The 27,010-nt window shown below is 39.4% G+C and overlaps 2 protein-coding genes across 8 annotated transcripts in view; one reads left to right on the forward strand and one right to left on the reverse strand.

Moving 5' to 3' along the window:
• The window catches only part of LOC137622200 (ferrochelatase, mitochondrial-like), a 58,704-nt gene extending 37,384 nt beyond the window's left edge, over nucleotides 1-21,320 (forward strand). Inside the window, exons 4-10 of one of the 2 annotated variants that reach the window (XM_068352660.1) lie at nucleotides 3,967-4,085; nucleotides 4,418-4,519; nucleotides 8,291-8,456; nucleotides 8,835-8,991; nucleotides 10,888-11,003; nucleotides 18,863-19,106; nucleotides 20,558-21,320. In XM_068352660.1, coding sequence (XP_068208761.1) covers nucleotides 3,967-4,085; nucleotides 4,418-4,519; nucleotides 8,291-8,456; nucleotides 8,835-8,991; nucleotides 10,888-11,003; nucleotides 18,863-19,063 — 861 coding nt within the window. In that variant the 3' untranslated portion in view covers nucleotides 19,064-19,106; nucleotides 20,558-21,320. Of the gene's footprint in view, nucleotides 1-3,966; nucleotides 4,086-4,417; nucleotides 4,520-8,290; nucleotides 8,457-8,834; nucleotides 8,992-10,887; nucleotides 11,004-18,862 lie in introns of both variants that reach the window. The other variant, XM_068352659.1, reaches the window with a different exon arrangement.
• A 114-nt stretch (nucleotides 21,321-21,434) lies between these two features.
• LOC137622201 (palmitoyl-protein thioesterase ABHD10, mitochondrial-like) overlaps nucleotides 21,435-27,010 on the reverse strand; it is a 242,880-nt gene continuing 237,304 nt past the window's right edge. For all 6 annotated transcript variants that reach the window (XM_068352666.1, XM_068352662.1, XM_068352664.1 and 3 more), the window contains exon 6: nucleotides 21,435-22,559. In XM_068352666.1, coding sequence (XP_068208767.1) covers nucleotides 22,386-22,559 — 174 coding nt within the window. In that variant the 3' untranslated portion in view covers nucleotides 21,435-22,385. The remainder of the gene's footprint in view (nucleotides 22,560-27,010) is intronic.

Here is a 27,010-nt window from a genome sequence, read left to right on the forward strand (position 1 = left end):
AGATAAAGAGAGTTGATAAGTTTAAGTATTTGGGATCCTTTGTCAACTCTGGAGGAGGTATGGAAGATGAAGTTAAACATTGGGTACAGGCAGGCTGGAACAACTGGAGAGCAGCCTCAGGAGTTCTTTGTGACAAAATAATACCATTGAGATTAAAAGGAAAATTTCATAAGATGGTGGTAAGAACAGCAATGCTGTATGGAACGGAAACAGCAAGCATGAGGAAGACAGAGGAGAAGATGGATGTGGCGGAAATAAGAAGGCTTAGGTGGATGTCAGGGGTGACAAGAGAGGATCGGATAAAAAATGACTACATAAGGGGGTCGACAAAGGTGGTGGAAATATCAAAGAAAGTGCAGGAAAGGAGGCTGAGATGGTATGGACACCTGATGAGGAGACATGAGGACCACATTGGGAGACATACTATAGGGATGGAGGTTCAAGGAAGAAGAAGAGGGAGACCAAGAAAGAGATGGAGGGACTGTGTGAGAGAAGACTTACAGGAGAAGGGAATTGATGAGGCAGAAGCGTAAAATAGAAAAAGATGGAAGTGGCTCATCCGCAACAGCGACCCCGTATAGAAATGGGAACCAGCTGGAAAGAAGATCTATGAATATGTATCTAATTATTATCTATCTTTACTAAAAAGAATCACTGAAAATAAGTAAAAGTAAATTGAGTACTGTAAATTTATTTAGATTGTACAGTATAGTAGATCACCATTTCTGGGTCGATCTGTGACGGCCGGTGAAAAGGGTCCTTCTTTACACTTTTCTAATATAAATCTTCCAAATATACTAGAGAAAGATAAAAGCATGGAATGCAGAGGTTACAACCCTCGCGCGAACACCTTGTTGGTGTCGTGTATTTAACAAGGGCGTGTGTAAACCACTATTCACAGGCTGTCTTCCATTTAGATAATCCCTTCATCAAAGGGGAGGGCCGTGACAGGCCCTAGAGAATACAGTTGGACTACCCCACCGACACCTACACCAGGTCATCCTTCTGTTTTGGACTTGCCCGCTAAGTCGTTATTTATTTTGTTAGGTGTGTTTCGCAAGTGATTGTCGTTAATTCAACATGACTGACGTTGCTACTTCACCTTTACCAATGTTAAGTACCATAGTTTGTTTTGACAGTTTTTTCAGTACCGGGCATTTGTTCTCGTTCCAGTAATGTGGATTTTAATTTTGGAAGAGGCTTGGCCGTCCTCGGTATCGGCAGCCATTTTGGTTTTGTTCGATTCCGTAGTTTTTCAAGTTAATATTGCCCTTCTGGTACTCTGTCATCTAGGTTATATCACTTACGTTTTATGACCAATATTATTATCATTATTTATTATTGTTTTTTTACTATGGTATTTATTTGCTAGCAAGTCCAATTTGGATGAAGAATATCGATCTAGTCTTTGTTATAGTTATGTTCACGCCTCAGGAAGGTGCTCGATTTAGACTATATCTTTATGTTTAATTGTTACGTTGTCGTTATTCTTCGTTCTTGGTTATTACAATTTTATCATTATTCTTATCATATTATTGTGTGATTTTGGTTTTTTATTATGTAACCTTGAGAGCGTGAGCATAGAGTGCTCGTATTCTGTTTCTACAGATACGAGTTACCCCTTCTCTCGTTTTCTTTATTAAGCTCGAGTAGAGGAGGTGGATTTCCCGTTTTCCGTTTTATACGATCACAAGTTATTCCTGCCTCCTCTTATTCTCCGAGTTGATGATATTACGTTTAATGATATTCACGTTTTATTGATGTGGTTACTATTAATAGAGCCAGCACTATTGATAGGTTACGTTAGTGTATGAGTCATTATTTGGGGTCGCTTTATGCCGACACCCTTAGCTCCGCCTTGAGTTATACTCCGCTATAATGGATACTCATTGGGTGAGAACTAGTCAGATATTTGGAGTGCAACGGTGAAATCCGCCACTCAGACTCCGGCTGAGGCCTTTTGCACACGAACCTTTGTGTCACAGGTCTCTCCCCAGAAATAGATTTTTCCTTCGTCAAAATCCCTTTATTGTAATATGTTCATCACCAAAATATATGCTTGTGTCTTCATAAGAAATTTTTTTTGGATTTCTTCCATCTCTAAATACAAACAATTTCCCTCTTTATAGGGAATTTAGTTTTGGCAAAGCTGGAACACTAGTCGTAGACTTTTAGCGAGGTATAACTACCCACTGCTAGTTATTGGGGTCGGTACGGGGTATTACTGGTTGCCTCGCTCACACACGCACCTGTTTTCTGTTGTCACTTTTGCTTTTTCCTCAGAAGAGAGAGGACGTTCTGTTCTGTCTTCCCCGTTAACAAACTGGCATTATGACTTTTCTCGATTTGGAGTTCTTGGTTTTTGGGGTTCCTGTCTTGCGAGCTTGCCTGGCTTTAAAGGTCGCCAATGCGCATCTTCTTTCGGCTTCTGAGGCAGTTCCCAATTCTCTTTGTCTTACATAAAAAGCTTCTCTGCTTGTAGGACTCTCCTGGTATCAAGTGTCAGGAGTAACCATCCTCCCAGTGGGTGAGATGGGGACAGTAATGCTAGGGTTCATCCCAGAGTTTGTTACAAAGACTCAAAATCTGGCCTTAGCGGATCCTAGATTCGGTCCCTTCCAGATTGAGAATCTTCGTATTGTAACCAATGATCCAGATCAACCGTCACTATGCCCAGTAAGGGTGCTGGGGTTTTAACCTCAAGCTTATTACAGGAGCTCATCCCCAAGTGAACAGAATGTTTGTCAGTACGTGGAATATTAAGAGGAGAATCACAAAGAATATATAGAACTCTGCGTGGATTCACAAGGTCATAGATCGAGTCTTGAATCCTAACTCTTCCCCGCAAGCACTGAAACCAAAAGCTCACGATGATAGTGGCATAAATACTGCACTGTATGTCACTAGCATTTAGGAAAACTACTCTATGGCACAGGTTCTACAAGGGGGGCTGTAGAAGGGAGCATGGAGACGTCCTCCATTGGTCTTGTGATGGCTGCACAACAAGTGGTTTAAACACCTCAAGCTCCTTGATTGGACAAGTAGCAAACAATTGAGAGCAGACGTATAGGTTCATATATTTGTTACGTCCCCATTTCCCCTTGCAAGGAGGAAACTGGGCAATGTCCATTGGTTTCTTCAAGGAAGTCCTAAGACTCCCAAGAATTCTTACCTGGACAAGTCACATCGCTTAGTTACCACACAACCACACTGGTTGCTTAGGTCGCTAACGCGTGCATATGCAAGGAAGGTGTCAGGATGAGTTGGACTCTGTAAGCTTGTGTGTAGCACGAATGAGTACCCCGGGTCAAAAACCAGCTAGTTGGTTAGGACTTCCAACCACTGTAGGATGAGTCTTTCCTATAGGTGGTTTGTATTAGTGACGGAACAAATGACAAATTTGAAAGAAAATTGTATTTTTCATAACGATACAAACCTTGAGATCTGTATACAAATTTTTCTTGCCAGCTCCTATCCCTCTGCAAGTCCTGCCTGCAATCAAAAGTGATAGTAGAACCCATGTGTGTGCGTATGTGTGAGCAGGGTATTAGGTACTGCCCCCTCGCTAACTAACGGTGGGTAGTAATACCTCGCTAAAAGTCTTATGACTAGTCTTCTAGCTTCACTGAAAGTATATACCCTATAAAGAGCTCAAGGTTTGTATCGTTAGGAAAATTACAAATTACTTTCAAATTTGTCATATTTTCCTTCTGCATTCAGATGTTGTCTTCAGTCGGGAAACCTGATTTCTATTTCATTGGGAAAGTGTTTATGAATACAGGAGAATAACTCAGAATTTATGCTTCTTTATTGTTTTGTAATTCATTGCAAAATCACTGATTATATTCTTATGAAAGTAATTTGGTATGAAATGCATTTTTATTTAGAAATTTGTAAAATGCATTAGCAACTAACTAGAGTAGCTTTAATTTTAGTTTAAAGAATAATCCTTTTACTTTCCATCAGGGGAAGCTGATGTGTGAACGCCTTGATAGACTTTGTCCACAGTCAGCCCCGCACAAACACTACGTTGGTTTTCGTTATGCCAAACCATTGACGGAAGTGACATTACAACAAATGGAAGAGTAAGTGAACTTAAACTTTTTTCTTTAATTTGATAAGATCTGATTTTAATGTAGAATACCGTTATTATTTAGCCCCTCGTCAAGATCTAAACCCTGAAGACTTGCTATTCAAAATTCACTATTTAATTTTATTTCAGATAAAAATACGCTAAGTAATAAATTGCTGTATTTTTCATGCATCATTTAATTCTTAATATTTTTGTTTAACCTATGGGTTTTACCAAACTACAAACTTATTTCAACATGTTCTGTTGCAGTCAATACATAAATGAGAGGTTCTGTTTAGTGTCACTGAATCTGTTGTTAAAACTGTTGATGTGTTATTGTTGCAGGGATGGAGTAGAGAACTGTATCGCTTTTACGCAGTATCCTCAGTACAGCTGTAGTACAACTGGCTCCAGTATGAATGCCATCCACAAATTCTATGCTGAAAGGTGATATACGCTAAAGTTCATTACATTGCTTATATTTGTTTTTCACATGTCTTTGCATTGACTTAGTGTCCATCAAATGTTTCTTTTTTCTTATTTTTCCAATAATAACCATGATAGTTATCCATTTATTACTGGAAAGCTATCTAGAGTGAGTACGTAGTTTGATTTGGATTTATCAACTGTGATACTTGGTGTTGTATCTCAAACCACTTCTTTGAGTTTCATTTTGTTTTTATGATTATCTGTTAAATTTAAAAAAAACTATCATTTTCAATACATGAAATTGACTTTAGTCTTTATAATGCACAATTAATTTCTGCATGAAATTTATGAAACTGCATTTATTTTGTGCTTTGTCTTTAGGATGTGCACTCAATAATTATCTTATGCCTTTTATATAATGTTTACTTAGAACAGTGACCATCAGTTTAAGGCCTAAGCTAGAAGAGCCATATATTTAAAGAATCGTAAAAATGTAGTAGTGTCAGAGCTAAAATGACAAAAACGGTCTCCTGAGGTCTAAAATCAACATCTGTTGTACTTCAGACAAAATAGGATATAGTTCAGTAGGCCTACCTAATGAAATAATCATAGTGATATTATTTATTATTTTTACAAAGCATAATATATAATATATTCTTTCAGGCTTTATACTTGTATTTAAACACCAGCACTCATAAAATATCTAACAAACCATTATTACATGTAGTACCAGTAGTATGAAAGATAATTTTGGTGATCACAAAATACAAAAGAATCAACTACATTGTATTCTTGGAAGTTATAAGATCATACCTTTTATAATTGAAAGGGGAAGTACATTTTTAAAAAGAAAATTATATAATCTTATTCATATAGCAAAAGGATTTGCTGTGTTATTATTTTCATATATATGAAAATGCAAAAAATTGTGATTATTAAAAGTATCAGTGATTTTTATTGCAGTCACAGTATTATAAAGGGAAAGTAACATTGCATTCATGAAAATTATATCACTTTCTGAAAACTCAGCGAGGAAACTCATTACTGTATTGAAAATCAAAATATAATTTCCTCTAAAAGTTATACATATTCATAAAGCTAGTTAATGGGAGGTTTGTTATTGGGATTTCTTGGAGAGCTGGTCATTGTTTGTAGAGTAAGAAGTAGTTAGCTTTAAGTAAGATCTCGAGCGCCCATTATGTAATGTACTTCTTAATTTTCCTTTTTTGAGATTCATGCTTCAAAATATTTGCTCTAACAAATAAGTGGATCTGATAATAGAGAGAACCCCTAATGCAAAATTCTCTGCATTTTTGTAGTTGTCTGGTAATGTACACCAAAGCTCAATAACAATCTTCTTTTGCTTTTTTAGATTTAGTAGTTTTCTCCTTTGTGTTGACTATCTAATGTGGCTTATTGCATTTCTAAAGACTCTAGATCAGAGTAAAACTTTAAATTATGATGTCCCTAACTTTTTCCTGCAAACCAGCTATTTCAAGCTTCAACTCTGTTCGGTTCACAAACTTAGTACAGAGATATCTGCCCAAAATAGTTTGATCTGAAAGGAAAGTGTTGCTTTCTCCTTTTAAAACCCATTTCCATTTTCAATAAAGTGGTTTTTACGGCATCAGTATCAAACTCACAATCTGCAGATTCTTTGTATTTCCTCAGTGATGGCAGGGGAGGTACCACCCACCGAAACACAGAGGAAAGACCCGAAAAGGCGGCAAGCATGTAGCTTCTCGCGTAGTACGCAATAAACACAATATAATGGCAGTCGTAAATAATGACTAAAATAAATGCTAACACGCAAAAGGAGGAAATTAGGGGGAAAAGAACACAGTGTAACAAAATAAAAGCTGAATCTTTCAAAATCGGATAGATGCCGAAATGGAAAGGAAATTAAACAATTAAACACCAACAAGGCTTCCGAAATTGGATAAAATACCGATCCAGAACAACCAAACGAAAATATAACACACGTGTTCTGACTCCCCGTAAAGTACTCAAAAATACATAAAGGCTGGCAGGAAAGGCTACCTACCGAAACCGCATACAGTTCGGCCAAGTAGGCTAACAAGCACTGCGCAAAAAGTCATAAAAATAAATTACAATCATGCCAAAACATTGAATGAGATGTCCATAATACAAAAAGGGCTTACAAATGGTATAAGGAACTAAATGAAAGCCCGATAAACAAAGATCACGAGGAAGCGACACCAAAATGGCCGCGGGCGAACCCTTGTAAGGGAACCTGAACAAGTGGCGATAAGATGATATAATTAGAAAAAGCAACACGGTAAAAGATTAAATGAGTGTCGCTACCTAGAAATCCCAACCAGACAAATATAATACTCAACTTGGGAGCAGGGATCTCCAAAACGTTGGACATCCTCAAAAGCACAAAACAACACAGAGCAAAGCAAAACACGTCTGACCAACGCTGGTGCTATGGAGGAATGAGGTAAGGGGTTGGGGAGGTGTAGGGATTGGGAAGGATAGTCGTAGTAGGAGGCAGCAGACGGGTGTAGGATGGCACCTCGTTGTTTCAGGGGATGTTAGTGAGGGAGAGGTCTAACTGGTGAAGGACTTATGGTCGTGGTTCTATCACGCCCTGATTTCTTACCTGACATCAAGAAATTGGTTTGCAATAAATGGTAACAGCAATGGGATAGCCTAGATGGGAATAAAATGCGAGAGGTAACAAATGTCATATCTCCTTGGAGGTATAATATGATGCCCCGAAAATGGGAGACGTCTCTTTGTCGTCTCCGTATTGGTCACACTCGGTTAACACACTAGTTTCTGCTGAAGGGCCAACACCAACCGTATTGTGACGACTGTTTAGTACCTCTAACAGTGAGGCATTTGTTGACCGAATGCCCCAATTATAACAACTTAAGGAATAGATATTTGTTTGAGGCTCAAGGTGAGGGTGGCAGGTTCATCCTTGCCAAGATTCTTGGAAATGATGTGTCCTACTATGCAAGTGGCATTTTTAGATTTATTTCAGAAGCAGGTCTTCTGAAAACTATTTAACTTTTATGACATTCAACGTTTATGATTTTAATTGAATACTTTTATTTTTTATTTTATTTTATTTTTTATTTTTGTATACATAAATTAAATGTTACCGGCGTCAATGACCTTAGATGTCAGGATGCCTGAAAACTTTAAATCAATCAATCTATCACGCCCCAGTTTACTATACCGACACTCATAGAGTGAGCGAGCTGGGTTTATTCCTGGCATTCCATGCATCCTTTTTTCCTCTGGTATATTTAGCAATAACTATGCCTTAGAAATGGTGCTATAGGAGCATTTCACAGGGCAACACAGGTTCCTCGTCCAGAAGTAGATTTTTCCTTCGTCAAAATCCCTTTTCTCAAGATCTCTGCCAAACAGTGCAAGCTTTCTTTCAAATTACATAAAGCATAGTGTTTTCCTTTTGTAATTTCAGGTTAAGATTATTTAAATGTGAAATTATTTAATATTTTTAAGTTTTGAAAAGTATTTACACGTAAATAAAAAATCAGTAAAATTGATGCCTATAATATGCCTTTGATTTTTAATAAAATATAATCAAATATTGTCGTATGAGTGAGGTTTAATTTTCTTTGTTTTAAAGGGATGAAAAGGTTAGTTCAGCATTTAGAGGTGCAAAGGGGTCTTAAAATACCCGCAGTTTGGAGACCTCAGAGTAAATGAAGTATTGCATAGATTCACCATGAATTTTTATGTTTTATATTGTAGTATACAGTAATTAAGAATCTACATTCATTTTTCCAGAGGTGAGGAATCTAAGATGAAGTGGAGCGTCATAGACCGCTGGTGTACGAATCCGTTTTTGGTTAAATGCTTTGCCGAAAATTTGAAAAAGGAATTGGATCAGTTCCCTGAAGAGAAACGGAAAGACGTGTTTATACTTTTTTCGGCTCATTCTCTTCCCTTAAGGGTATTGGAGTAACATTTTTCATGTTCTTTTGTTTCCTCATTCACAGGTTTGGCTGAAAATTTTTCTGATTTTTTCTTTTTTTTTGCAGTAGCTTTGTTCTTTCTGAAAATAGTTTTTGTTTTCTGTAGCTTCATCCATCATTATTAAAGATTTCCATCAATACCTAGAGGTTATCTAACATACAGACTGCCTGTCCTAAACTGAGTAAGGTATTAAAGCAGTAGTATAGTAAAGAGGTTTGCATCTTTGTACTATGTATTTAAGTTATAGTTTTATTCCTCTTTAAAGAATTTTTATATAAAGTGAGTGAATGAATGGTTGCAGTAATTTATCACATTTATATTTAATACCTGACTAAATAGTATTTCATTTTAACAGCAAGTAGGTCGGGGTGACCCGTATTCGGCCGAAGTAGGTGCTACAGTGCAGTTAGTAATGCAAGAATTAGGATTCAGTAATCCGTATCGTTTAGTATGGCAGAGCAAAGTTGGCCCACTTCCTTGGCTCTCTCCTGCAACTGATGATTGTATTAAAGGTAAGTTGCAATTCATCCGTGCTTGTGATAATAATTTTGTAACATACAAGGTATTTCCTCCAGTAATGGTGGCTTCTGCTGTGGTAGGTGCATCTGATCTGATAAACTCTTAACTGCCCTTGATAAGGGTACAGCCTCAGATATGCTTCTTACACTTTTCTCTTTAAATTTTCATCAGCAGCATGATATTGTATCTTTTTTTTTTGGTAATTTCATTTTTATATCTTGTTTTCCTTACTACTGTACTTGATTCCAATTTATGAACCCAGGCTTTATTTTTGCTTTTTAAGGCATTTTCTGTAGGGATTTTTTAATGTTATTTAAATATTTAGTATTTTTGACACGTACCCATTAATTCTTATAATTTATTCTTAAATGTTAATCGGTACAAGAAAAATTTTGGTTTGAATATTCTGCAGTCTTTTCAGAATTCAAATCAGGATAGTAACAAAGTTCTTTGATGATGACTAACTTTCCATTGAATTGAGTTCAATTCCAACTAGGGGCTGTGAGACAACATGAACTTACTTTCTCAGTACCATCAGTAGCCACTATCTTATTTTTCCAGATCTCAGCGGGTGGGGAGGGGGGTTTGGCCACTTGTCTTACTGACATGTTCAGTCCCTAGGACATTGTGCTCAAGTCCAGTGACGTGTTCCTTTTCCTTATTGCTCATTATGGACTCTTAAACTATAATTGGAATTATTTGTAGTTTTACAGCTTTTAGGTTTGATGCTATTAAGTTTTTGTGTAAATTGCACGTTCAGTCATTATTTAAACTAATGTTTACTCGATTTATTGACAGGAAATGTGAAACTTTTGTTGTAATCTGTTTCACTTTGGATTTAGGAGTCTCTCCTTGTAATTTAGTTATTTTGGTTTATTGTTTTTTGGATTAGTCCTCTTATATTTGTCTTTTGCTTTTCCAACTACAGTTAAAATATAGGTAATAATAATAATAAAATAATAATAATAATAATAAAAATTAGAGCAAGCAGTGATTTCTGACCTCCAATATTCACAAAAAAAAAATGCAAATCTGGATCTTGAAACCAGATCTGGAACTGGATCATCTAATAAGTTAATGGAGTCGCCCATGGCCTAAGAGTTACCTCTGGTGGAAATTTGGTCAAAATCCGGCAATTTTTTTTTTTACGTAATTTTTAAAATTGTGAAATATGTAAATCAGGATCATCTCTAAAATTTGATGGGGTCATCTATGACCTAAGGTCTATCTGTGGTTAAAATTTTGTAAAAATCCGTAGAGTAGTTTTGAAGTAATCAAGTCCACAGACAAAAGACAATTAAATAAAGAATGCAAATATGCATCTGGGACCGGATCATCCCCAAAAGTTAATGGAGTCCCCCATAACTTGAGATTCATCTGTGGTGGAAATTTTGTCAAACTCCGGCAATTTGTTTTGACGTAAATGCATACCCGGATCTAGAATCCGGATCATCTCCAAAATTTAACAGGGTTGCCCATGACCTATAATCTATCTGTGATGAAAATTTCATCAAAATCTGTTCTGTTGTTTAGTTTTGATGTAATCCTATCCACTGACAGACAAATCCTGTCCACTGACACAGACAAATAAATAAACTTGGTGGAGGTAATAATTATAATAATGAAAATAATAATATCCTAAAGATGTTTATTGCAATTTAAATTTTATGATATTCTGATTATATAATCTTAACTTAGCCCTTTTTGATACACTTTTTAATACAGAAAAGTATCATGAACAAATTATAACAATTACAATTGAAAACCAAGCATGGTTTAATATTCCCTGTCTTTATGAATATTAATTATATGTAATACATAATTGAAGGTTACAATATTCAGTGTTATATTCTTTTTATAATAATACCCCTTTCCTCTCTTTTTAACAGGTCTAGTGGAGCGAGGAAGAAAGAACATGATTTTGGTACCGATAGCATTCACGAGTGACCACATTGAAACTCTTCATGAATTAGATATCGAATATGCTGAAGAAGTTGGGGAAAAGGTTTGAACTCTAGTTGCAGTGACTTGGAAGAAACTAAATCTCACTTTATCTTAGAATTTAGCATTAACACATAGATATACTGGATTGGTGTGTTCTTCAAGAGTGGTAGATCAGTTGGACTATCTGTGATTTACACTCATTTAAATTTTTGTTCAAGTTGAGAGATTTTCAATAACTCAAGTAGACTAGTTTCTTTATAAAAGCAAATAAAGTGAGCTTGTTCCAACACTAAGTACAAACCCTTATGCTCTTTATTAGGGAATATACTTTCGGCGATGCTGGGAGACTAGCCATAAGACTTTTAGCGAAGTGTAACTACCGCACAGTTAGTTAATGGGGGTAGGGGGTTAGTACCGACTACCCTGCTCACACACACACCTGTATTCTATCTTCACTCTTACTATTGGCTAAGTGGAGAGTGGCCATTCGTCTCTCTCTACCGCCCAACCTTTTTTGACAAGCCTTTGACATATTTTTCCCAAGTTTTTGTTTATTTTTCGCAGGTGTGAGTGTTGCTATTTCAGAGACGGCATAGTGCAGAGTTTTCCTCGAGGGCGGAGAAACCCTTTCTTACGATCCCTTCCCCTTTGACGCCAGACAACCCCTAGGCTGGAGGACTTCCCCGCTCCCCCTAGTACAGTGGCTCGGTCCTCTCCCACAGGGGAGTCATTCTCCGTGTAGATGTACCTTCACTGTATGAAGTGGATGTTGCCCGCACCCTGCGAGTTCAATGGTGGGAAGGCCACTTGCGGCCAACCTAGAACTCGACTTCGGTCTTGCTCCTCTACGCTGATGACGACGCACTCCCATGTTCTGCGATGGCAGCCGGAGGAGGGAGTGCAAAATTTGAAGCATATTCATGCGCTTCACAGTCCCGCCTTTCCCGTTCGTGGGTTAGGTTTTCTCCAGAGTGGCTTTTTTCAGAGCTGACGACGATGTACTCCCTCGTTCTGCGATGTCAGCCGGCAGAGGGAGTGCAAATTCTGAAGATGTTCCTACACCTTTCCCGTTTGCCGGTTAGGTTTTCTCCTGAGTTATTTTCTTTAGCGCTAACATAATTGCACTGCATTGGTCGGCTAATGCAGCCAGCGTAAGGAGTGCAAAGTCGGAAGTATGTTCCTGCACTTCTCTGAGGTCATCTTTACTGTTCGCGGGTTAGGTTTTCTCCCAAGTGGATTTCTTCAGCACTGACAACAGCGCACTCCCTCGTTCTGCGATGGTAGCTGGCGGAGCGAGTGTAAAGTCTGATGCATGTTCCTGATCAAGTTGCTAATCCTACCCTGTCATCGTCTTCATCACCTGAGCCAGTTCCTGATCATCATGCTGACAATGGCGCTAACCCTCCTTCTGAGTTTGCTCACCCAGCGGAGGAAAGGCAAAGTCCGAAGCCTGTTCCTGCTACTTATTGTGGACACCTTTCCTGTATGCTGGTTAAATCCTCTCTGGACTAGTCTTCGCCACATGGGATTAAGAGATGGTTATGGACTTGTCCATGCCTTTCTCAAATCCCTTGGAGTGTGACTCATCGGAGCATGAAGATGTTGCTTGTCCCCTGTGAGTTTAACGCTTCCAGCGTCCGTCTGCTTTTACTCCTAGCAGACTCGTCTCACCCAGTAGACTTGTGTCCCGCAGACTTGTCTCGCCCAGCTGACTTGTCTCGCCCAGTCCTGCTGCAGCTTGTGATCGCCCATCAGCTGGCAATCGCCTGTCAGCTTGCTATATCCCGTCAACTTATGAGTGTCCGGCAGGCCGCAATTGCTTGTCAACTTGCAATCACACACCAGCCCGCGATCGCCTGTCAGCTCGCTTGCAGGTTCCTGCAGTTCCAGTAACCGCTTCTAGTGCCTGCCCAGCTCACGACTTTCCCTTCTGATATAAAATTGCTCTCCGCCTTGGATGAACAGCAGTCATCCCGCTTTCGGATAGAATCGCTGATAACCAGCGATAAGTCTCGGAGGACTTGACTCTTGGGATGATCATTATCAACTTCATTCGCCATAGAACTTCTAGTGAGGATCGTAGAGCATTTCTGGCTACAACCCTCACTGCAAGTGAACCCTTTGCTTGCTCTTCCCACCGAAATTCTCCTTCTCTACTCGTCATTCAAAATAGCACTCAAGAGCTATTGCTTCAACGATCGCTTTTCAATTTCTGAGTCTCCTCATCTAGACGTCATACGCTAGACTCTTTGTCCAGTTCAAGAGCTAGTGCTACCTCATCAGTGCCACCACTTACGTCCATGGTAGCCCACAGGTGTGCGCTACTTCAATATGCTCTTGACGGCAGCAGCACACAGAACTTCATCCTACGGTTTCAACCCAGCACTCACCGGTAGGAGTAGAGGTATAGCGCACTTGTCAGCCTGGGTGCTTAATACCTCGCTCACCATTCGGAACTTGTTATTTTCACTCAAGTACATTGGGAATGAATTCCCGATGCATACATATTAGAACTTCTTATTACGAGCTTCAACTCTTGACACGACAACTAGAGATCATGCTATTGTTTAAATGGCCCGCGCATACGTATGCGCAGGCTTCTTTATCGGCTCAGCGGTTCTCATCAGCTTTCAGGACCTCTTTGATCGACGTTTACGGGACTCCAGCTCGTGAACAGGTGATCCGAGTTGAACGAAGACCTTTCTAAAGGAATGGCTTACACGAACAAGTGTCGTTCTTGAACCCCACCGAGTGACTGAGGTAGACTGCAGGGGCAGAATATCCGCAATTCAGATACAAAGACATGCATATCATTACAGACCCTTCCACCTGTGGAGGTGCAATGGCGGGTCTCTCTACAATCTATACGTATCCGATCATCCGTACGGAAATTTAGACTCAGGCGTTGCATCATCAATGCATGATTACGTTTTTCTTTCTAAGAGTCTCCGAGCTTTTACAGTCAACTTTCTTGTCCAAAAGGCTCCAGTAAGCTGGACTCCAGTATTTGCAGAACAAGTTTGTTCAACAAACCTTGTTCAGGATTGGTATTACTGCCTCAATCAGGTGAGCAATCTGACCTGAGGACTTCATAATACGCTGGAATGGAGAGGCTTGCCGCCAGATTCCAATAACTCCGTCTTCAAGGAAGGATGTAAAAATCATCCTATACGACTGGTAATGCCAGTTGTAGATGTGGTTTTTTGACTTGATCGCACCTCCTCCTTTTTTTCACTCAGGATTCACGGTAGAGGCATTCATCTGTTAAGACACTTGGATGACTGGCTATCTATAACAGACTCGAGGTCATCCCTTCTCCATCACCGAGTCAGGCTTCTCAAGATCTGCTGTGATCTGAGTATTGAAGTAAGAGCAAATAGAATTCTATATGCAATGATTAAACATGTACCTCTTAATACTAAGTTATTTATTTTAAGTACTTTTAACAAAGTATGGCATGATCATAGTTATCCAAGTGTTTTGGAACTAACCGTTATTTTAGCCTTCTTAAAACCCAGTAAGGATAAGTTTTTAGCAGCAAACTATCGACCAATTGCATTGACATCTTGTTTATGTAAGATCATGGAGAAGATGATCAATGCAAGACTGATGTGGTACCTGGAAAAGAAGGATATTTTATCACCTATCCAATGTAGATTTAGAAAAATGCACTCAACAACTGATCTGTTGATACGACTTGAGCCCTCTTTTTGTAAAGCCTTTGCCTCCAAACAGCACCATGTAACAGACTTTATTGACCTTGAAAAGGCATTTGGTACTACATGGAGATATGGTATACTTAAAACCATTTATATATTGGGATTAAGAGGAGAGCTACCATTGTTCATTCAAGCATTTGTTTCACATAGATTTTTTCAAGGGAGAGGGTGGGGGGAATTCTATCAGAGGAAATGACAGAAAGGAGTTCCTCAGGGTAGTGTGCTAAGTGTATCCCTATTTGCACTAGCCATTAATGGAATATCCTCTGTCATTCCCCAAAATATTCTCTCAACACTGTATTTGTTGTTGATCTCTCCATATCATTTGCTAGAGCTAGAATGGCAATGGTTGAGAGAAAACTATAACTCTCAATTGACAAAGTTATTCAGTGGGCTGATATGAATGGATTCAAGTTTTCGACAAGCAAAACTGCTCTTGTCCATTTTTGTTGTATTCGGGGAGTACATACAGACCCTGATATGTACATCAAAGGCCAACCGATCCCATGTGTAAGTGAAGCTAGGTTTTTAGGATTGATATTTGATTGCAAGCTAACATGGGTTCCTCACTTAAAAGCATTGAAAGTAAAATGTCTAGATGCTCTAAAGCTTTTATGAGTTTTGTCCCATACATCATTGGGGCCTGACTGCAAAACTATTTTAAAGTTATACAAGGCTTTAATTTTTTCAAAAATTAGCCATGGGTGTGAAATATACTCCACAACCACCCCAAGCTGATTAAAGATTTTAGATTCTATATGCCATACTGTCATCAGATTGGCAATAGTAGCCTTTAGACCTTCGCCTATTCCAAGCCTCCTTTTTTATGCTAGAGAATTACCGTTATACCTTTACCAAAAGTCTTCTATTATTTGGTATTGGTTTAGGTTGCAAAGACTTCCTAATTTTTTTTAGCCTATCAGACTGCATGACTAGTAAGGCATTGTAGATATTTTGAGTTACAACCAAAATCTCCTCAACCTTAAGGTTTTTGTGTAAAACAATTAGTAGACAGCCTTGATATGGTTAGAAGTAACATATTTTCATCTAAGACATCAACGCCTCCATGGAATTTACCAGAGATAGCTTTCTGTAAATATGTTATTAGAATAAATAGAACATGACTGACTTAAAAGCCAGGTCTCTTTATATGAAACATGTTGCAGAACATAGGAATTGACTTTTATATATACTGATGGCTCCAAATCTGATGCTGCCGTTGGATTTGGAGTATATAGTAATGCTTTTAATTGTAGAGGTCCAGAGGTGCACTTCCTCTAGAATCTTCTTTATTTACTGCCAAATTATATGACATACTAATTTCTATTGAAAAAATAGCATTAAAAGATGAAGGCAATTTTACCATTTTTAGTGGTGCAATAAGTGTCCTACAAGTTTGAAGTTTTTAATTCCAGTAACTCTAGTTTTAAAGATTTTAGAGTGAATCTTCATTATTGGGCTGAGAGGTTTAACACGATTCGATTTTGTTGTGTTCCAGCGCACGTAGGTGTGTCTGGGAATAAAAAGTCAGATTTACTGGCAAAGAATTCTACAGCCGAGTTGCTAAAAAGTAGGTATCCTATCCTTTATAATGATTTTTTACGTACTGTTAAGAATTTGTTCTAAAATAATTGGCAGCAGCATTGAGGTAATCTAGTTTGAAATAAGGTGAGAGAAATAACGAATGTTATATCTCCTTGGAGGTATAACGTGATGCCCTGAAAGTGGGAGACGTCTCTGCATTGGTCACACTCGGTATACACAAGTCTCTGAGGACTGGGCAACATCAGCCATATTGCAATGAATGTTTGGTACCCTTGACAGTAAGGCATTTGTTGATAGAATGCGCCCACATATAGTACCAAAAGAAATGGATATCTGTTCGAGGTGAGGATGGCAGGTTCATCCTGGCCAAGATTCTTGGACATGATATGTCATACCATGCTAGCGGTATTTTTAAATTTTTTTCAGAAGCAGGTCTTCCGAAAGCTAATGAACTTTTGTAAGGACATCTTTGTTTTTATTGTTTTAAATTGAATTGCCATTTATTTATTTCTTTATAACATGATATCAGTATCAGTGACCTTAGATGTTAAGATGCCAGAAAACTTCTTATCAATCAATCTTAGCTCCAAGGTTGCACCAGACAGAATGGCTTCTGAACCTTCTTCATTTGTTCTCAAAGGTGCCAAGGGACCCCTCCCCACGTCACGATCTTCGAAGACAACCATGTGGGAAGAGGAGAGAGTTGTTTTGCTCAACCTGTTGCAAAGAAATGTCCGATTACCCCCTAGAATCATCAACCGAAAGCTACCAGGCACGTAATAGCGAAAGGGTATTACCCTTCTCGATGCAACTCCAGTGATAGCGGAGTCCCTTTGACTCTTCAGGGAGGAGACTCCTCTGTCTCGACCGTCAAAGGTTACTGCTCAGCTTTAAGCCTAGCCTTTGACAGGGAAGGGATTTCTTCTTCGAGGGAATTGTCTATCCTCATACGGAATCTCTACCGTACCTGTCCTCAGCTGGAGGTTAGACTGCCCATGTGGAACATGGTCAGCTTATTGCGATCTCAGAAAAGCACAGCCTTGGTGCTGCTGTGTCAGACATCAGTTCTTCACCTGACACTTAGGACAACCTTCCTGCTCGCCCTTACCTCAGCCAGAAGACGTCTCCTGTTCCAGGGTTAGGGACAGAGAATACCCAACTTCGTTCATGAGCTTGTCTATAGATCTAAAAATCCGACAGCAACAGATCCCAGGTTTCAGCACTTCCAAATTAGGAGTCTTCATAGTGCAGCCAATGATCCAGATCAACTGCTATTTGGTCTAGTGAGGAGCTTGAGGTCCTACCTCAAGAGAACTGCAGGAGCTCGCCCACGAGTGGCAGCACAGGGAAGGTCAAGAGAAGGATCATGAAGAACACGATCTCTGCATGGATTCGTGAAGTCATAGACCGGGTATTGAATCCTGATCTTTCTCCTCAGGCGAGGAGACCTAGAGCTCATGATGTTAGGGGGATAAGTACGTCCCTACTGTTCAAGAAGAACCTTTCTTTGACGCAGGTCCTACAAGCGGGTGTGTGGAAGCGTCAAACAACTTGCACCGCCCACTACCTACAAGACGTGACCCACAGGAACATTGAGACGTTCTCCATTGGCCCTGTGGTGGCTACACAACAAATGGTTTAAACACCTCAGGCCCCTTGATGGACAAGGGGCAGATGGTGGAGGGCAGAGGTGTGTAGGCACAAAGAGAAAAGGATTGAAGAGAGTTGAGAGAACTTTTTTAATTATTGGATAAACCACTGTAAAAAATCTATCATGATGATAAAGTCAGAAGCAGTCATTAAGCTGAGATGGAAAGGTATGAAATTTGAAATGAAACTATTCAGAAGTGAAATCCAGCTGGTGATACTGTCTTCCTTTATAGCATTACATTATATCTGAGCCAGAGAAAACTTGTTGAGAAGGAAGACTTTGCTGCTTATAGGAAGAATAATACCAACTAGGCTTTGGAACTGTCATCATCCTTTGATAGGAGCTACCTTGGTATTAAGTACAGTGAAAGAGCTTGTGGAAGTTCTAAGTGATTTGTTTAAACTTCTGTCTGAAGATTATCTGAGTTCTTTGTAGGGTCTAGATGTTTTGCCTTTCTTTTACAAAAGAGGCAAGAAAAATCCAAAAATACTAGGGAAAGATAATGAGCCAGATATATTCTGGTAATTTAATAGAGAATTATCAAGTGCTATAGGAAATTTAATGAACGGGAAATGAATTGGAAATGTATTTTAATAATTCCTATGGATGGGAATATCATAATGAGAAATGGTATTGGTTAGGCCAGCATTTTAAGACTGATAATAAATTCCTCTCAATTATATTAAGGGGAAATTTCCAAAGATGGAAAACGTGTCAAAACAAAATTAATAACTTTTCAAATCATTCATTCATTCTTGAAGGTTTAACTTTTTTTAAAAGTAACTACAGTAAATTTGTGTCGGCAAATTTTATTCGAAGGTGAATCTCAGAATAGCACTTATTATGAAAGGACCTTACGCATCAGGAACAAACAAAAAGCATTAGAAGTTATCTATACACAAGTATTTTGCCACTGGAATTTCTTTAAAATTGATATGCAGAACCTTCTAAAAACCTAATTTTTTCAATATGGTCTATATATTAATAGCATCCTTTTTATTGCAGGTCGGTGCAGAATGCATTCGCCGCTGTGCAGCACCCAATGACCATCCACTCTTCATCGACGCGTTAGTCGACGTCGTAAGCAAGCACCTCCAAAATGGCAACAGTTGTTCAGAACAGTTTCTTCATAATTGCCCTCTGTGTGTCAACCCATCATGTTATGCATCCAAAAAGTGGTTCAGATATGCAACCAAAAAATTTTAGTAACATCTTGTAAGATGTTCAGTTGGAGAGCAGAAAGAACAAGGTAAGGTCAGGGAATTGAAAATATTTAACATTTGCAGTCCCATAAATTTACATGACAATATGCACAATGACGTGCTGATGTTTTGAGAATTTCTGTTATAACCCGAGTTTAGTTGCTGATATTTAGAGAATTTATGTTACAATCTGAGTTTAATCGCTGATAATTTGAGAATTTGTTACAATCCAAGCTTAATGGCTAATACTTTCAATGAAACTTGCGAGCATAAATTGAATCTCCTTGGTACTTCATGATTGCTTGTCTTAATGTCAGCATCAAGGAAGTAGAATTATAGAAATGAATTTGTAGATTTTCATTCCTCTCAGTTCAGTCAGATGAAAATTTGATCTTTTAAAATCCCAATTATGATTTCAGAAGTGTGTGTACAATATGTATTTTACTATTCAAATACTGCACTGTAAAGTATAGAAAAAAATATTGAATATACAATCAGGGCCTGTGCCAAGGTATGCCAATGGAGCATCTCCTTTTATAAATTGTAATGCACCCAATTTTTTAATTTGAAAATGTTACTATAAGTATTGGAATGTTTTTTATGTTGACTAAAAATTTTCTCATTCTTTTATTTAAATGCAACAAACATTTTATTTCTCAACATTCCTCTGTTTAGTCCTAACCAATATTCTTTATTACCAAGTTTCCATTATTTATTGGTAGATGGATTAAAAAGGTTTGTCCAAGCTCGGAATTTGTGTGGTGCTTTTAGACGGCAAGTCTCTGGCCAGTCGCCTAGGTTGTATAATACTGGCCCTGAATTCAATTACTGTACTGTACATTGTAATAGTACTACTGTATTTGTTTTTCCAATAAGTGGATACTGTATTGTTGTACACAGAATACACAAGAACTCCACATAATAATTAATCTTGGTACTCCAATTTTTAATCCACACTTATTTCATTAAAGTTTGATTTTTAATCTTTTTGATTAGGTACTGTGCTTTACTTCACGTATCCCAGAAGGATATCTGTGAATGATTAACTTTGGTAGACTAAGATTGTTGTAAAATCTCAAAGGCGTATTGAAGGGCAAAAAAGATGTCATATAAAAGATTGGATTGTCCAAAGTTGTCTTCCTTATTAAATTTTATTGCATTAACCTTCACAGTACTGTACTGTAACTCAGAGGCCAATGTGTAGCTGGAAAGATAACTTGTGGCTGATTGGGTTATCAAACACCATGCAGAACTGTATTTGAGTCGAGGCTTTTTTTCTTAGTCATTGGTCTCGTTAGTCAGCTGTATTAGGCACTTAACAAATTACTGTATGTGTTGTGTTGATACAGAAATGTATCCCTTATTATTTGACATTTATATTGTTGCTTTCTCACACTTTGTTTATTGTGGGTGTGAAATGCACAGATCAATTGAAATCCTGTAGTGATAAAAGCATTCTACCTTTACCCTTGTGGGCGATATTCTTTACAATTTACAGAATTTCAACAAAGGTGGTTTTTTGAGCTTCCATGAAAGTTGTTGAGCTACATATGTCTTTGAGTTTATGAAACTGGATCCATGGAAAGGTCTGAAAAACCATACATGTAAGTGGCCGGGTCTTTTAAGAGTTTTAGTAACAGGATTAAATATGATTTAGAAAGGGAGAAATGGTGAAAGGGTGTAGTTGTATCAGAATCATTTATAAATAGTTACATGCACTGAAATATTGTAGAGTCTGTTTGTGGAACTTTCTTTTAGCATGACTACAGTACGATATTGCTACTTTTCAAGTAATGCAATAGTTCATCCTGCTTTGATAATTTTATTCATAATTTGCATTGAAAAAGTAATGAGAGTGCTCAAGTTGTATTCTTGACTGTTGTTAAAAATTGTAGAACAATGTTAAGCCAATATTTAATTTGCTATAAATTCTTGGTAAGTTTTTTTTTCTGTGGTTCAGGAAAGTCTTATGGAACATTATACTGTGGGTGGACTTTTTCAGTGAGAAGTTATGAAAATATGTGAAATTTGTTTTATATAATTACGGGCATTCTTTTTAAGAGCACGCTGCATTTATTTGCTATATTGTCATATTTAAAACAATAGACATCACCTTTCACTTTGGTTTGGGGTATTTATTATGTAACCTGTAATTTTCTTCTCTCCTACTTCTGTTAACTTATCAGTATTGTTGAATAAATATATTTTAGAACATGTTATATATTATTTGTAGGAAAACTATTTATATATTTAAAAGATAGTTTTTGTTTTCTTGGCCTTGTCGTTGAGCCGGAAATAATGTAAGTGAACTATCACAAGATGTTACATGATGTTTGCACGTCCGGTCAGCCAAATTCAAAATGTATTTTATTAATTTTCTACATTTATGACTACTGATACTATTGCACAGACACATTGGGATGTGATTTCAAAGTTCTTTCATTTATTTTGTGAACTTTTTAAATGGATTACCAACTGAATTAGGTCTTCATATGTTCCCTGAGGGTTCTCCTGCACTAAGACCTTAGACTTCATAAATACAGTAAATAAGACTGCAGTAATTGGTAACCCCCACAATATTAAGTTTTTAATTTATATCTAAAATAGGTCTTTGAGGATGGCTTTTTTTTTTTCATGGGACTTAAGTTCAGCCATACAAGAATCAAGTATTTAATGTATTCTGTATCACAAATGCTAAAGCCGAGTATTCTAAATGTCTGGTTGAACTACCTACTCATGGGGTTTGTCTTACGTGTCTTTAGCTTACTATTATATTTCCATTTCTACTAAATTGATTAAATTCAAACCTGTTTTCCCGTTTCTGGACATATTTCATCTTATGCAAATTTTTACAAATTACTTTCAAATTTATCACTTTTTATATGATTTTCTCACCGGACATGGCTTGTAACAAATTGCCTATATTTACATGTACCCATCTTTCTGCTGTGTATATCTTTTTTAAACCCTTGATTTTAGTCCTTTTTTGCACTTAAATAATTTTAATTTTACTATTTTTTAGATGTTTCATTCCAGATTTGATATCCTTATTTTTGGTTGTTTAATGCCATTTTGCTTTCTATGAAGGTATTCAACAAATGCATTACCTTTCAGTTTTATTCAAAATATAAAAGTGTATAAAACACTTCTTTGCCAGTTTTTACTATAATTAAGATACCAACACTAAGTCTTCTCTCTAACATCTAATTCTATGTTTGAAACAGTTCAAGACATCACAGTGAAACTTTCAAAAGAGGACTATATGAAATCATAAAAATTTCCTTATTTACAATAAAAGATAGACTATTTCTTCAAAACACATCAACTTAAGTATTTGTTTGTTTGGTTGATGTCATTTCCAGAATATTGTCACAAATGAGCTCCATTTTTTCCTCACTTGCCAATCGGTGATCACCATCCTTAAGGTACTGTAGGTGAACGTCAGTTGACTTCAGTGCCTTCATTAAAGCTAGCGATTCCATGAAAGGCACATCCTTATCCTGGTAAAATGAAAAATAATGTTTTACAAAAGCAAAATTAATAACTTCAATACAGTAAAAAAACATTTATTATTAATATTAAGCTCCAACCCTATTTGGAAAAGCAGGATACTATTAGACCAACGGCTCTAACAAGGAAAAATAGCCCCGTGAGGAAAGGAAATAAGGAACTAAATGAGTAGTAATGAATAATATAAAATATTTCAAGATCAGTAACAATTTTGAAATAGATATGTTATATGTAAAGTAAAGAGACTTATGTTAGCCTATTCTACATAAAAATATTTGCTGTAAGTTTGAACTTCTGAAGTCGTAAGTTCCACTGATTCAACTATCTGATTAGGAAGATCATTCCACAACTTTGTCATTGCTGGAACAAAACCTCTAGAATACTGTACTGTGTAGTATTAACCCTTACAACAGAGAAGGCATGATTGTTTGAATTAACTGCATACCTAGTATTGTGTGCAGGATGGTACTCCCTGGGAAGATATGGATGCAAAGGATGTTAAGAATTATGAAAAAGCTTATGCAACATCATAAAGAAATAACTGAAAGATGGTGCCAGAGATCAATGCTGTACTATAAATTTTATATGTTGTTCCCATACTAAAAAACCTTCCGCTATTTATGTGGATTATCTTTCAGCGTAGCTGGAAGGTAGCCATTAGACTTTAATTACGAGGTGGTAATTAATTGCGGGTAGGCTAGGGGGTACCCAGCCGCCTCTCTCTATACTCTCACAGCAGTGAGACGTCACTTTTTCTTTTGGCTCAGTTGAGATTGGAAGTGTTCTCTCTCTCTGACAGTCATTGGACTTTTTCAATTTTGCTTTCTCTTTTCAGGTGTGGTTATCTTCTGCGATTGCCCTCACCATGCGAACCTGTCTAGGGCGCGAGGGTGCCGCGTGCGGGACCTTCATGTCGTTGTTGGAGACCGACCCGCACTCCTTGTATCCTACGTGGTGAGGGCATCAATGCGAGCAGGGTTCGCCCTGCGCAGAGTGTAGGGAGTGATCTGCCTCCCAATGGGAGAAGTTTGGGTGGCATAGGAAGACGACGACAAAGCGTGATCGTTTTCCCTCAGGGGCAAGCAAAGCGTGTTCTTATTCTAGCACCCACAAATCTCTCTCAAGAGCTCCTCGCTCGCACTCTTCCAAGGGATGATCGAGTAGGAGCGCAGATTGACTAACTCCTTGGCAACCCCGGGGTACTGAAGAAGGCTTTTGCTTCCCCTAGAGGAGCAACTTCTCCAGCTGCTGGCAAGCCATTCTCCCTTTCAGATTTGCTGCAGGTCTGGTGATCTTTAGGGACTTCGGGACCCCTTTCAAAGGAGCTGCTGCGCCTCCTTCAGCGTGGTGCAAGGAAGGACCCTTCTCCAGAGCCATCGATATCTCACAATATGGAACTGAGTGCGGTCCATCTTTTGCCTTCTTGCCCTTCCACGCATGGACGAGGTGATTGATCAGTCGTGTTCGCCTCTCCAACGGCCCATTGCTGACAACGAACCCTCTCTCCATCCTGGGACCTAATCGTCCCCTAACCTTCAACCCTTTGTTTTTCCCCACAGGAACCCGCAGGTTGCATGTGTAGATCTTTTGGGGACCAGCGCTCCTACCAACAGCAGCGCGAAAGGACGAGCATCACCATCGTCTGGCCCTTCTGAACTCTTTTCCCTTGATCACCGTTCGCGACGATCAGAAGAACTTACGGATCGTAGGTCATCACAATCTGAGCACTCTTCTTCTAGAAGACGCTTACGCTCTAGAACCTCGCGCTCACGAGACCACAGGTCTCAATGCTCTCCTCGGAGGCGTTTCTCTTCACGAGGACGAGTCTCGTGATCACGTTCTACATGATCACAATCAAAGTCTAGACCTAGGTCCAGACCCTTGCATTCTAGATTACAAGAATGGCGCTCGCGATCAAGAGGACGATGCTCCCATTCAGGCTCGCGAAGGTACCATTCACGAGAGCGATGTTCACGTTCGCGAAGCTGATGCTCACGTTCACGAGATAGGCATTCGCGGCGTTCTCGAACGAGAGCTAGACGCTCCCGTTCACGATCAACCAGACCTTCCAAACGACCTCGAACTGGACCTGATAATGAGAATGACCATCCTTCAAACAGGCATCCAGCTAAACCTCCAGTGCCTTTCACCACCTGGGGAATTTTAGTAAAGCGTTCGCTTATGCAACACTTGGAAATGTGTTCCGCTGTGACACATTCTCCAACTAAAATAGTCCCTACTCAGAGACCTCCTCTGCCGACTTTGTCGAACGTAGGTGCTTCTCTGGGGCAGCAGGAAGGCGTTAGACTTTCCTCTTCCTGTGTGGCTCCTAGTGCTCCTGTTGCAACCACTTCTGCTTGTGAATCACGTCTGTTGACACGCGAAACTCGCGGTATCACAAGTAAATCGGCAATTTCCGCGAGCAATTGTGTAGGAACCGCAAGCTAGTGCAGTACCAACACCTTCGCTTTGACCCTCTGCGTCGTCCACCTCCAGTGGAAGACCAACACCCTTTCCAGAAGGGTTCAAGGAGCCTCATAATAGGTTCGCGAAAGTGCCTATTAGCCTAGACCTTACTTCACGCCCGAAGGAACGTGTTCCTCTGCCACAGATGCCACAGAGGTCATCACCTCCATCGACTGGAGCTTCTTTTAGAGTTCCACCCAAAGGAGAGACTCCTAGGGAATTTCAGGGTTTACCTAGAGGTTCAGAGCTTCCTCCATGGGTGAATACATTCATATCCACCCTCCTGAAGACTCTGAGTGTGGCTCTTCCATCGTTACAACTTCTGAATTTTCCAGTCAAGGCAACCCTTAGGATCTCCCTGGAACCCTCGTCATGTTCGTCAGTTGGAAGTCAGGACCCTAGAAGGAAGTCGACGGCAGACAGAGTGCGTAGATCACCTCCACTGCGATCGCGTACTGAAGGTCCTATTCCTTCTGATCCTTATATGGCCAACTTATCCTTTATGCCAGTGAAGGTAAAGGAGGTCATCACTAAGGAATAGAAGAGAAGGATGAGAGGCGTAACACCACCTCTCGCCGACATCATCCGTCCTTGGACGAGTAGGGACATAGGTTCGTCCAGGAAGATCACGATCCATCTCTTCAACCCTCAAGAAATTGAGGTAGTGCCTCCGGACCAGCGTCCGGTTTCTGTATCTCCAGCAAAAGTCTTCCGCTCCTACTGCCAAGGCTTCATCAAGTACCTCAAAAAACTACGACCACGGAGGAATGTCCTGTGCGTAGGGAATTGAAGGACACTAAGACGAAACCCAAGAACGCTACGGCACGGGAAGCTAGAATTGCTGAGGCACAGAGACGATCCCCTGTGGCGGGTCCTCCCAGTGATTTAGTTGACGACCCTGACCTACCCCAGACTCTGGATGTGAGTCTGGAGGTGGATGACCCCTTAGATTCTGAGGACAAGAATCTTCCAAAAATGGCTAGTCTAAGCTATCACTCCAAACAGGAAAGACTTGAGTCGGAGCATACCTTTTGGCAGGTCTTTGCCTATATGACGGCCATCAATAGGCTGTCCACTCCTGGTTTCACCATCCAGGAAGAAAAAGATATGGTTTTCGATGAGATATTAGAGACCCACAAGCCTTCCAAGTTCAGTGCAGCTCTGCCCTGGTCCAAGGGTTTGACAGCCGGCAGAAGGAAAGCTATCTCTCAGATAGCTGGAACTTCTAGTTCCTTGAGGGCAGGTTCCTTCTCTCGGTCCCTTCCACTTCCTTTTTTTCTACAAAGGAAGTACCTGTATTACGAGATCGAAGGGGAACCACATTCCACCATGATCCTTGACCCTTTGGTATAGTCCCAAACGAAGGGTGTACCGACTCAGACCCTCTCCTCTCTGAAGGCTTCCCTCTTGGCACTTGAGCTCCTAAACATAAAGAGAGGTGCGAAGTACGCCATGCAGGCTGCTTCGTGGCTCGATCTATGGCTAGGATCCTTAGGCTTCATGGTTCGCTCCCACGATCTTTCAAAGGAGTCGGCCAAGAAGACTATGGAGACTTTCCTGTTGTCAGGTACCAGTGCTCTTGAGTTTCTATCGCACCACGTCGTCAACCTGTGAGCGAACACCATTCTCAAGGGAAGGGATACCGTCATAGTTAGGTTCCACAAACAGGTGCCGAAGGTAGAGGTCTCCGATGAGGAATTTTACCCTCACCCTCGAAGGTTCATCTCTCTTCGTTCCGGAAGAGATAGAAAGGGCTGCTGAGCGATGGAGGAAATCGTCGAACAATTCTCTCCTCCATTGGGCCATGACCTATGGTAGACTTTTCCAGTCTCTACGGCCTCAGCAAGCACCTTCCTCTTCTCACCAGTCAACTTCTAGGTCCTTTGGACCTTCTAAGGTGTCTAAGCAGCTCTTTCCATCAAAGGCCAGAAAGGGTCCAAGTCCTTCAGAGGAATAAAGGGAGGAAAGGGAGGGG

This window comes from Palaemon carinicauda, chromosome 29 (genome assembly GCF_036898095.1).
Source record: "Palaemon carinicauda isolate YSFRI2023 chromosome 29, ASM3689809v2, whole genome shotgun sequence".
Taxonomy (NCBI): domain Eukaryota; kingdom Metazoa; phylum Arthropoda; class Malacostraca; order Decapoda; family Palaemonidae; genus Palaemon; species Palaemon carinicauda.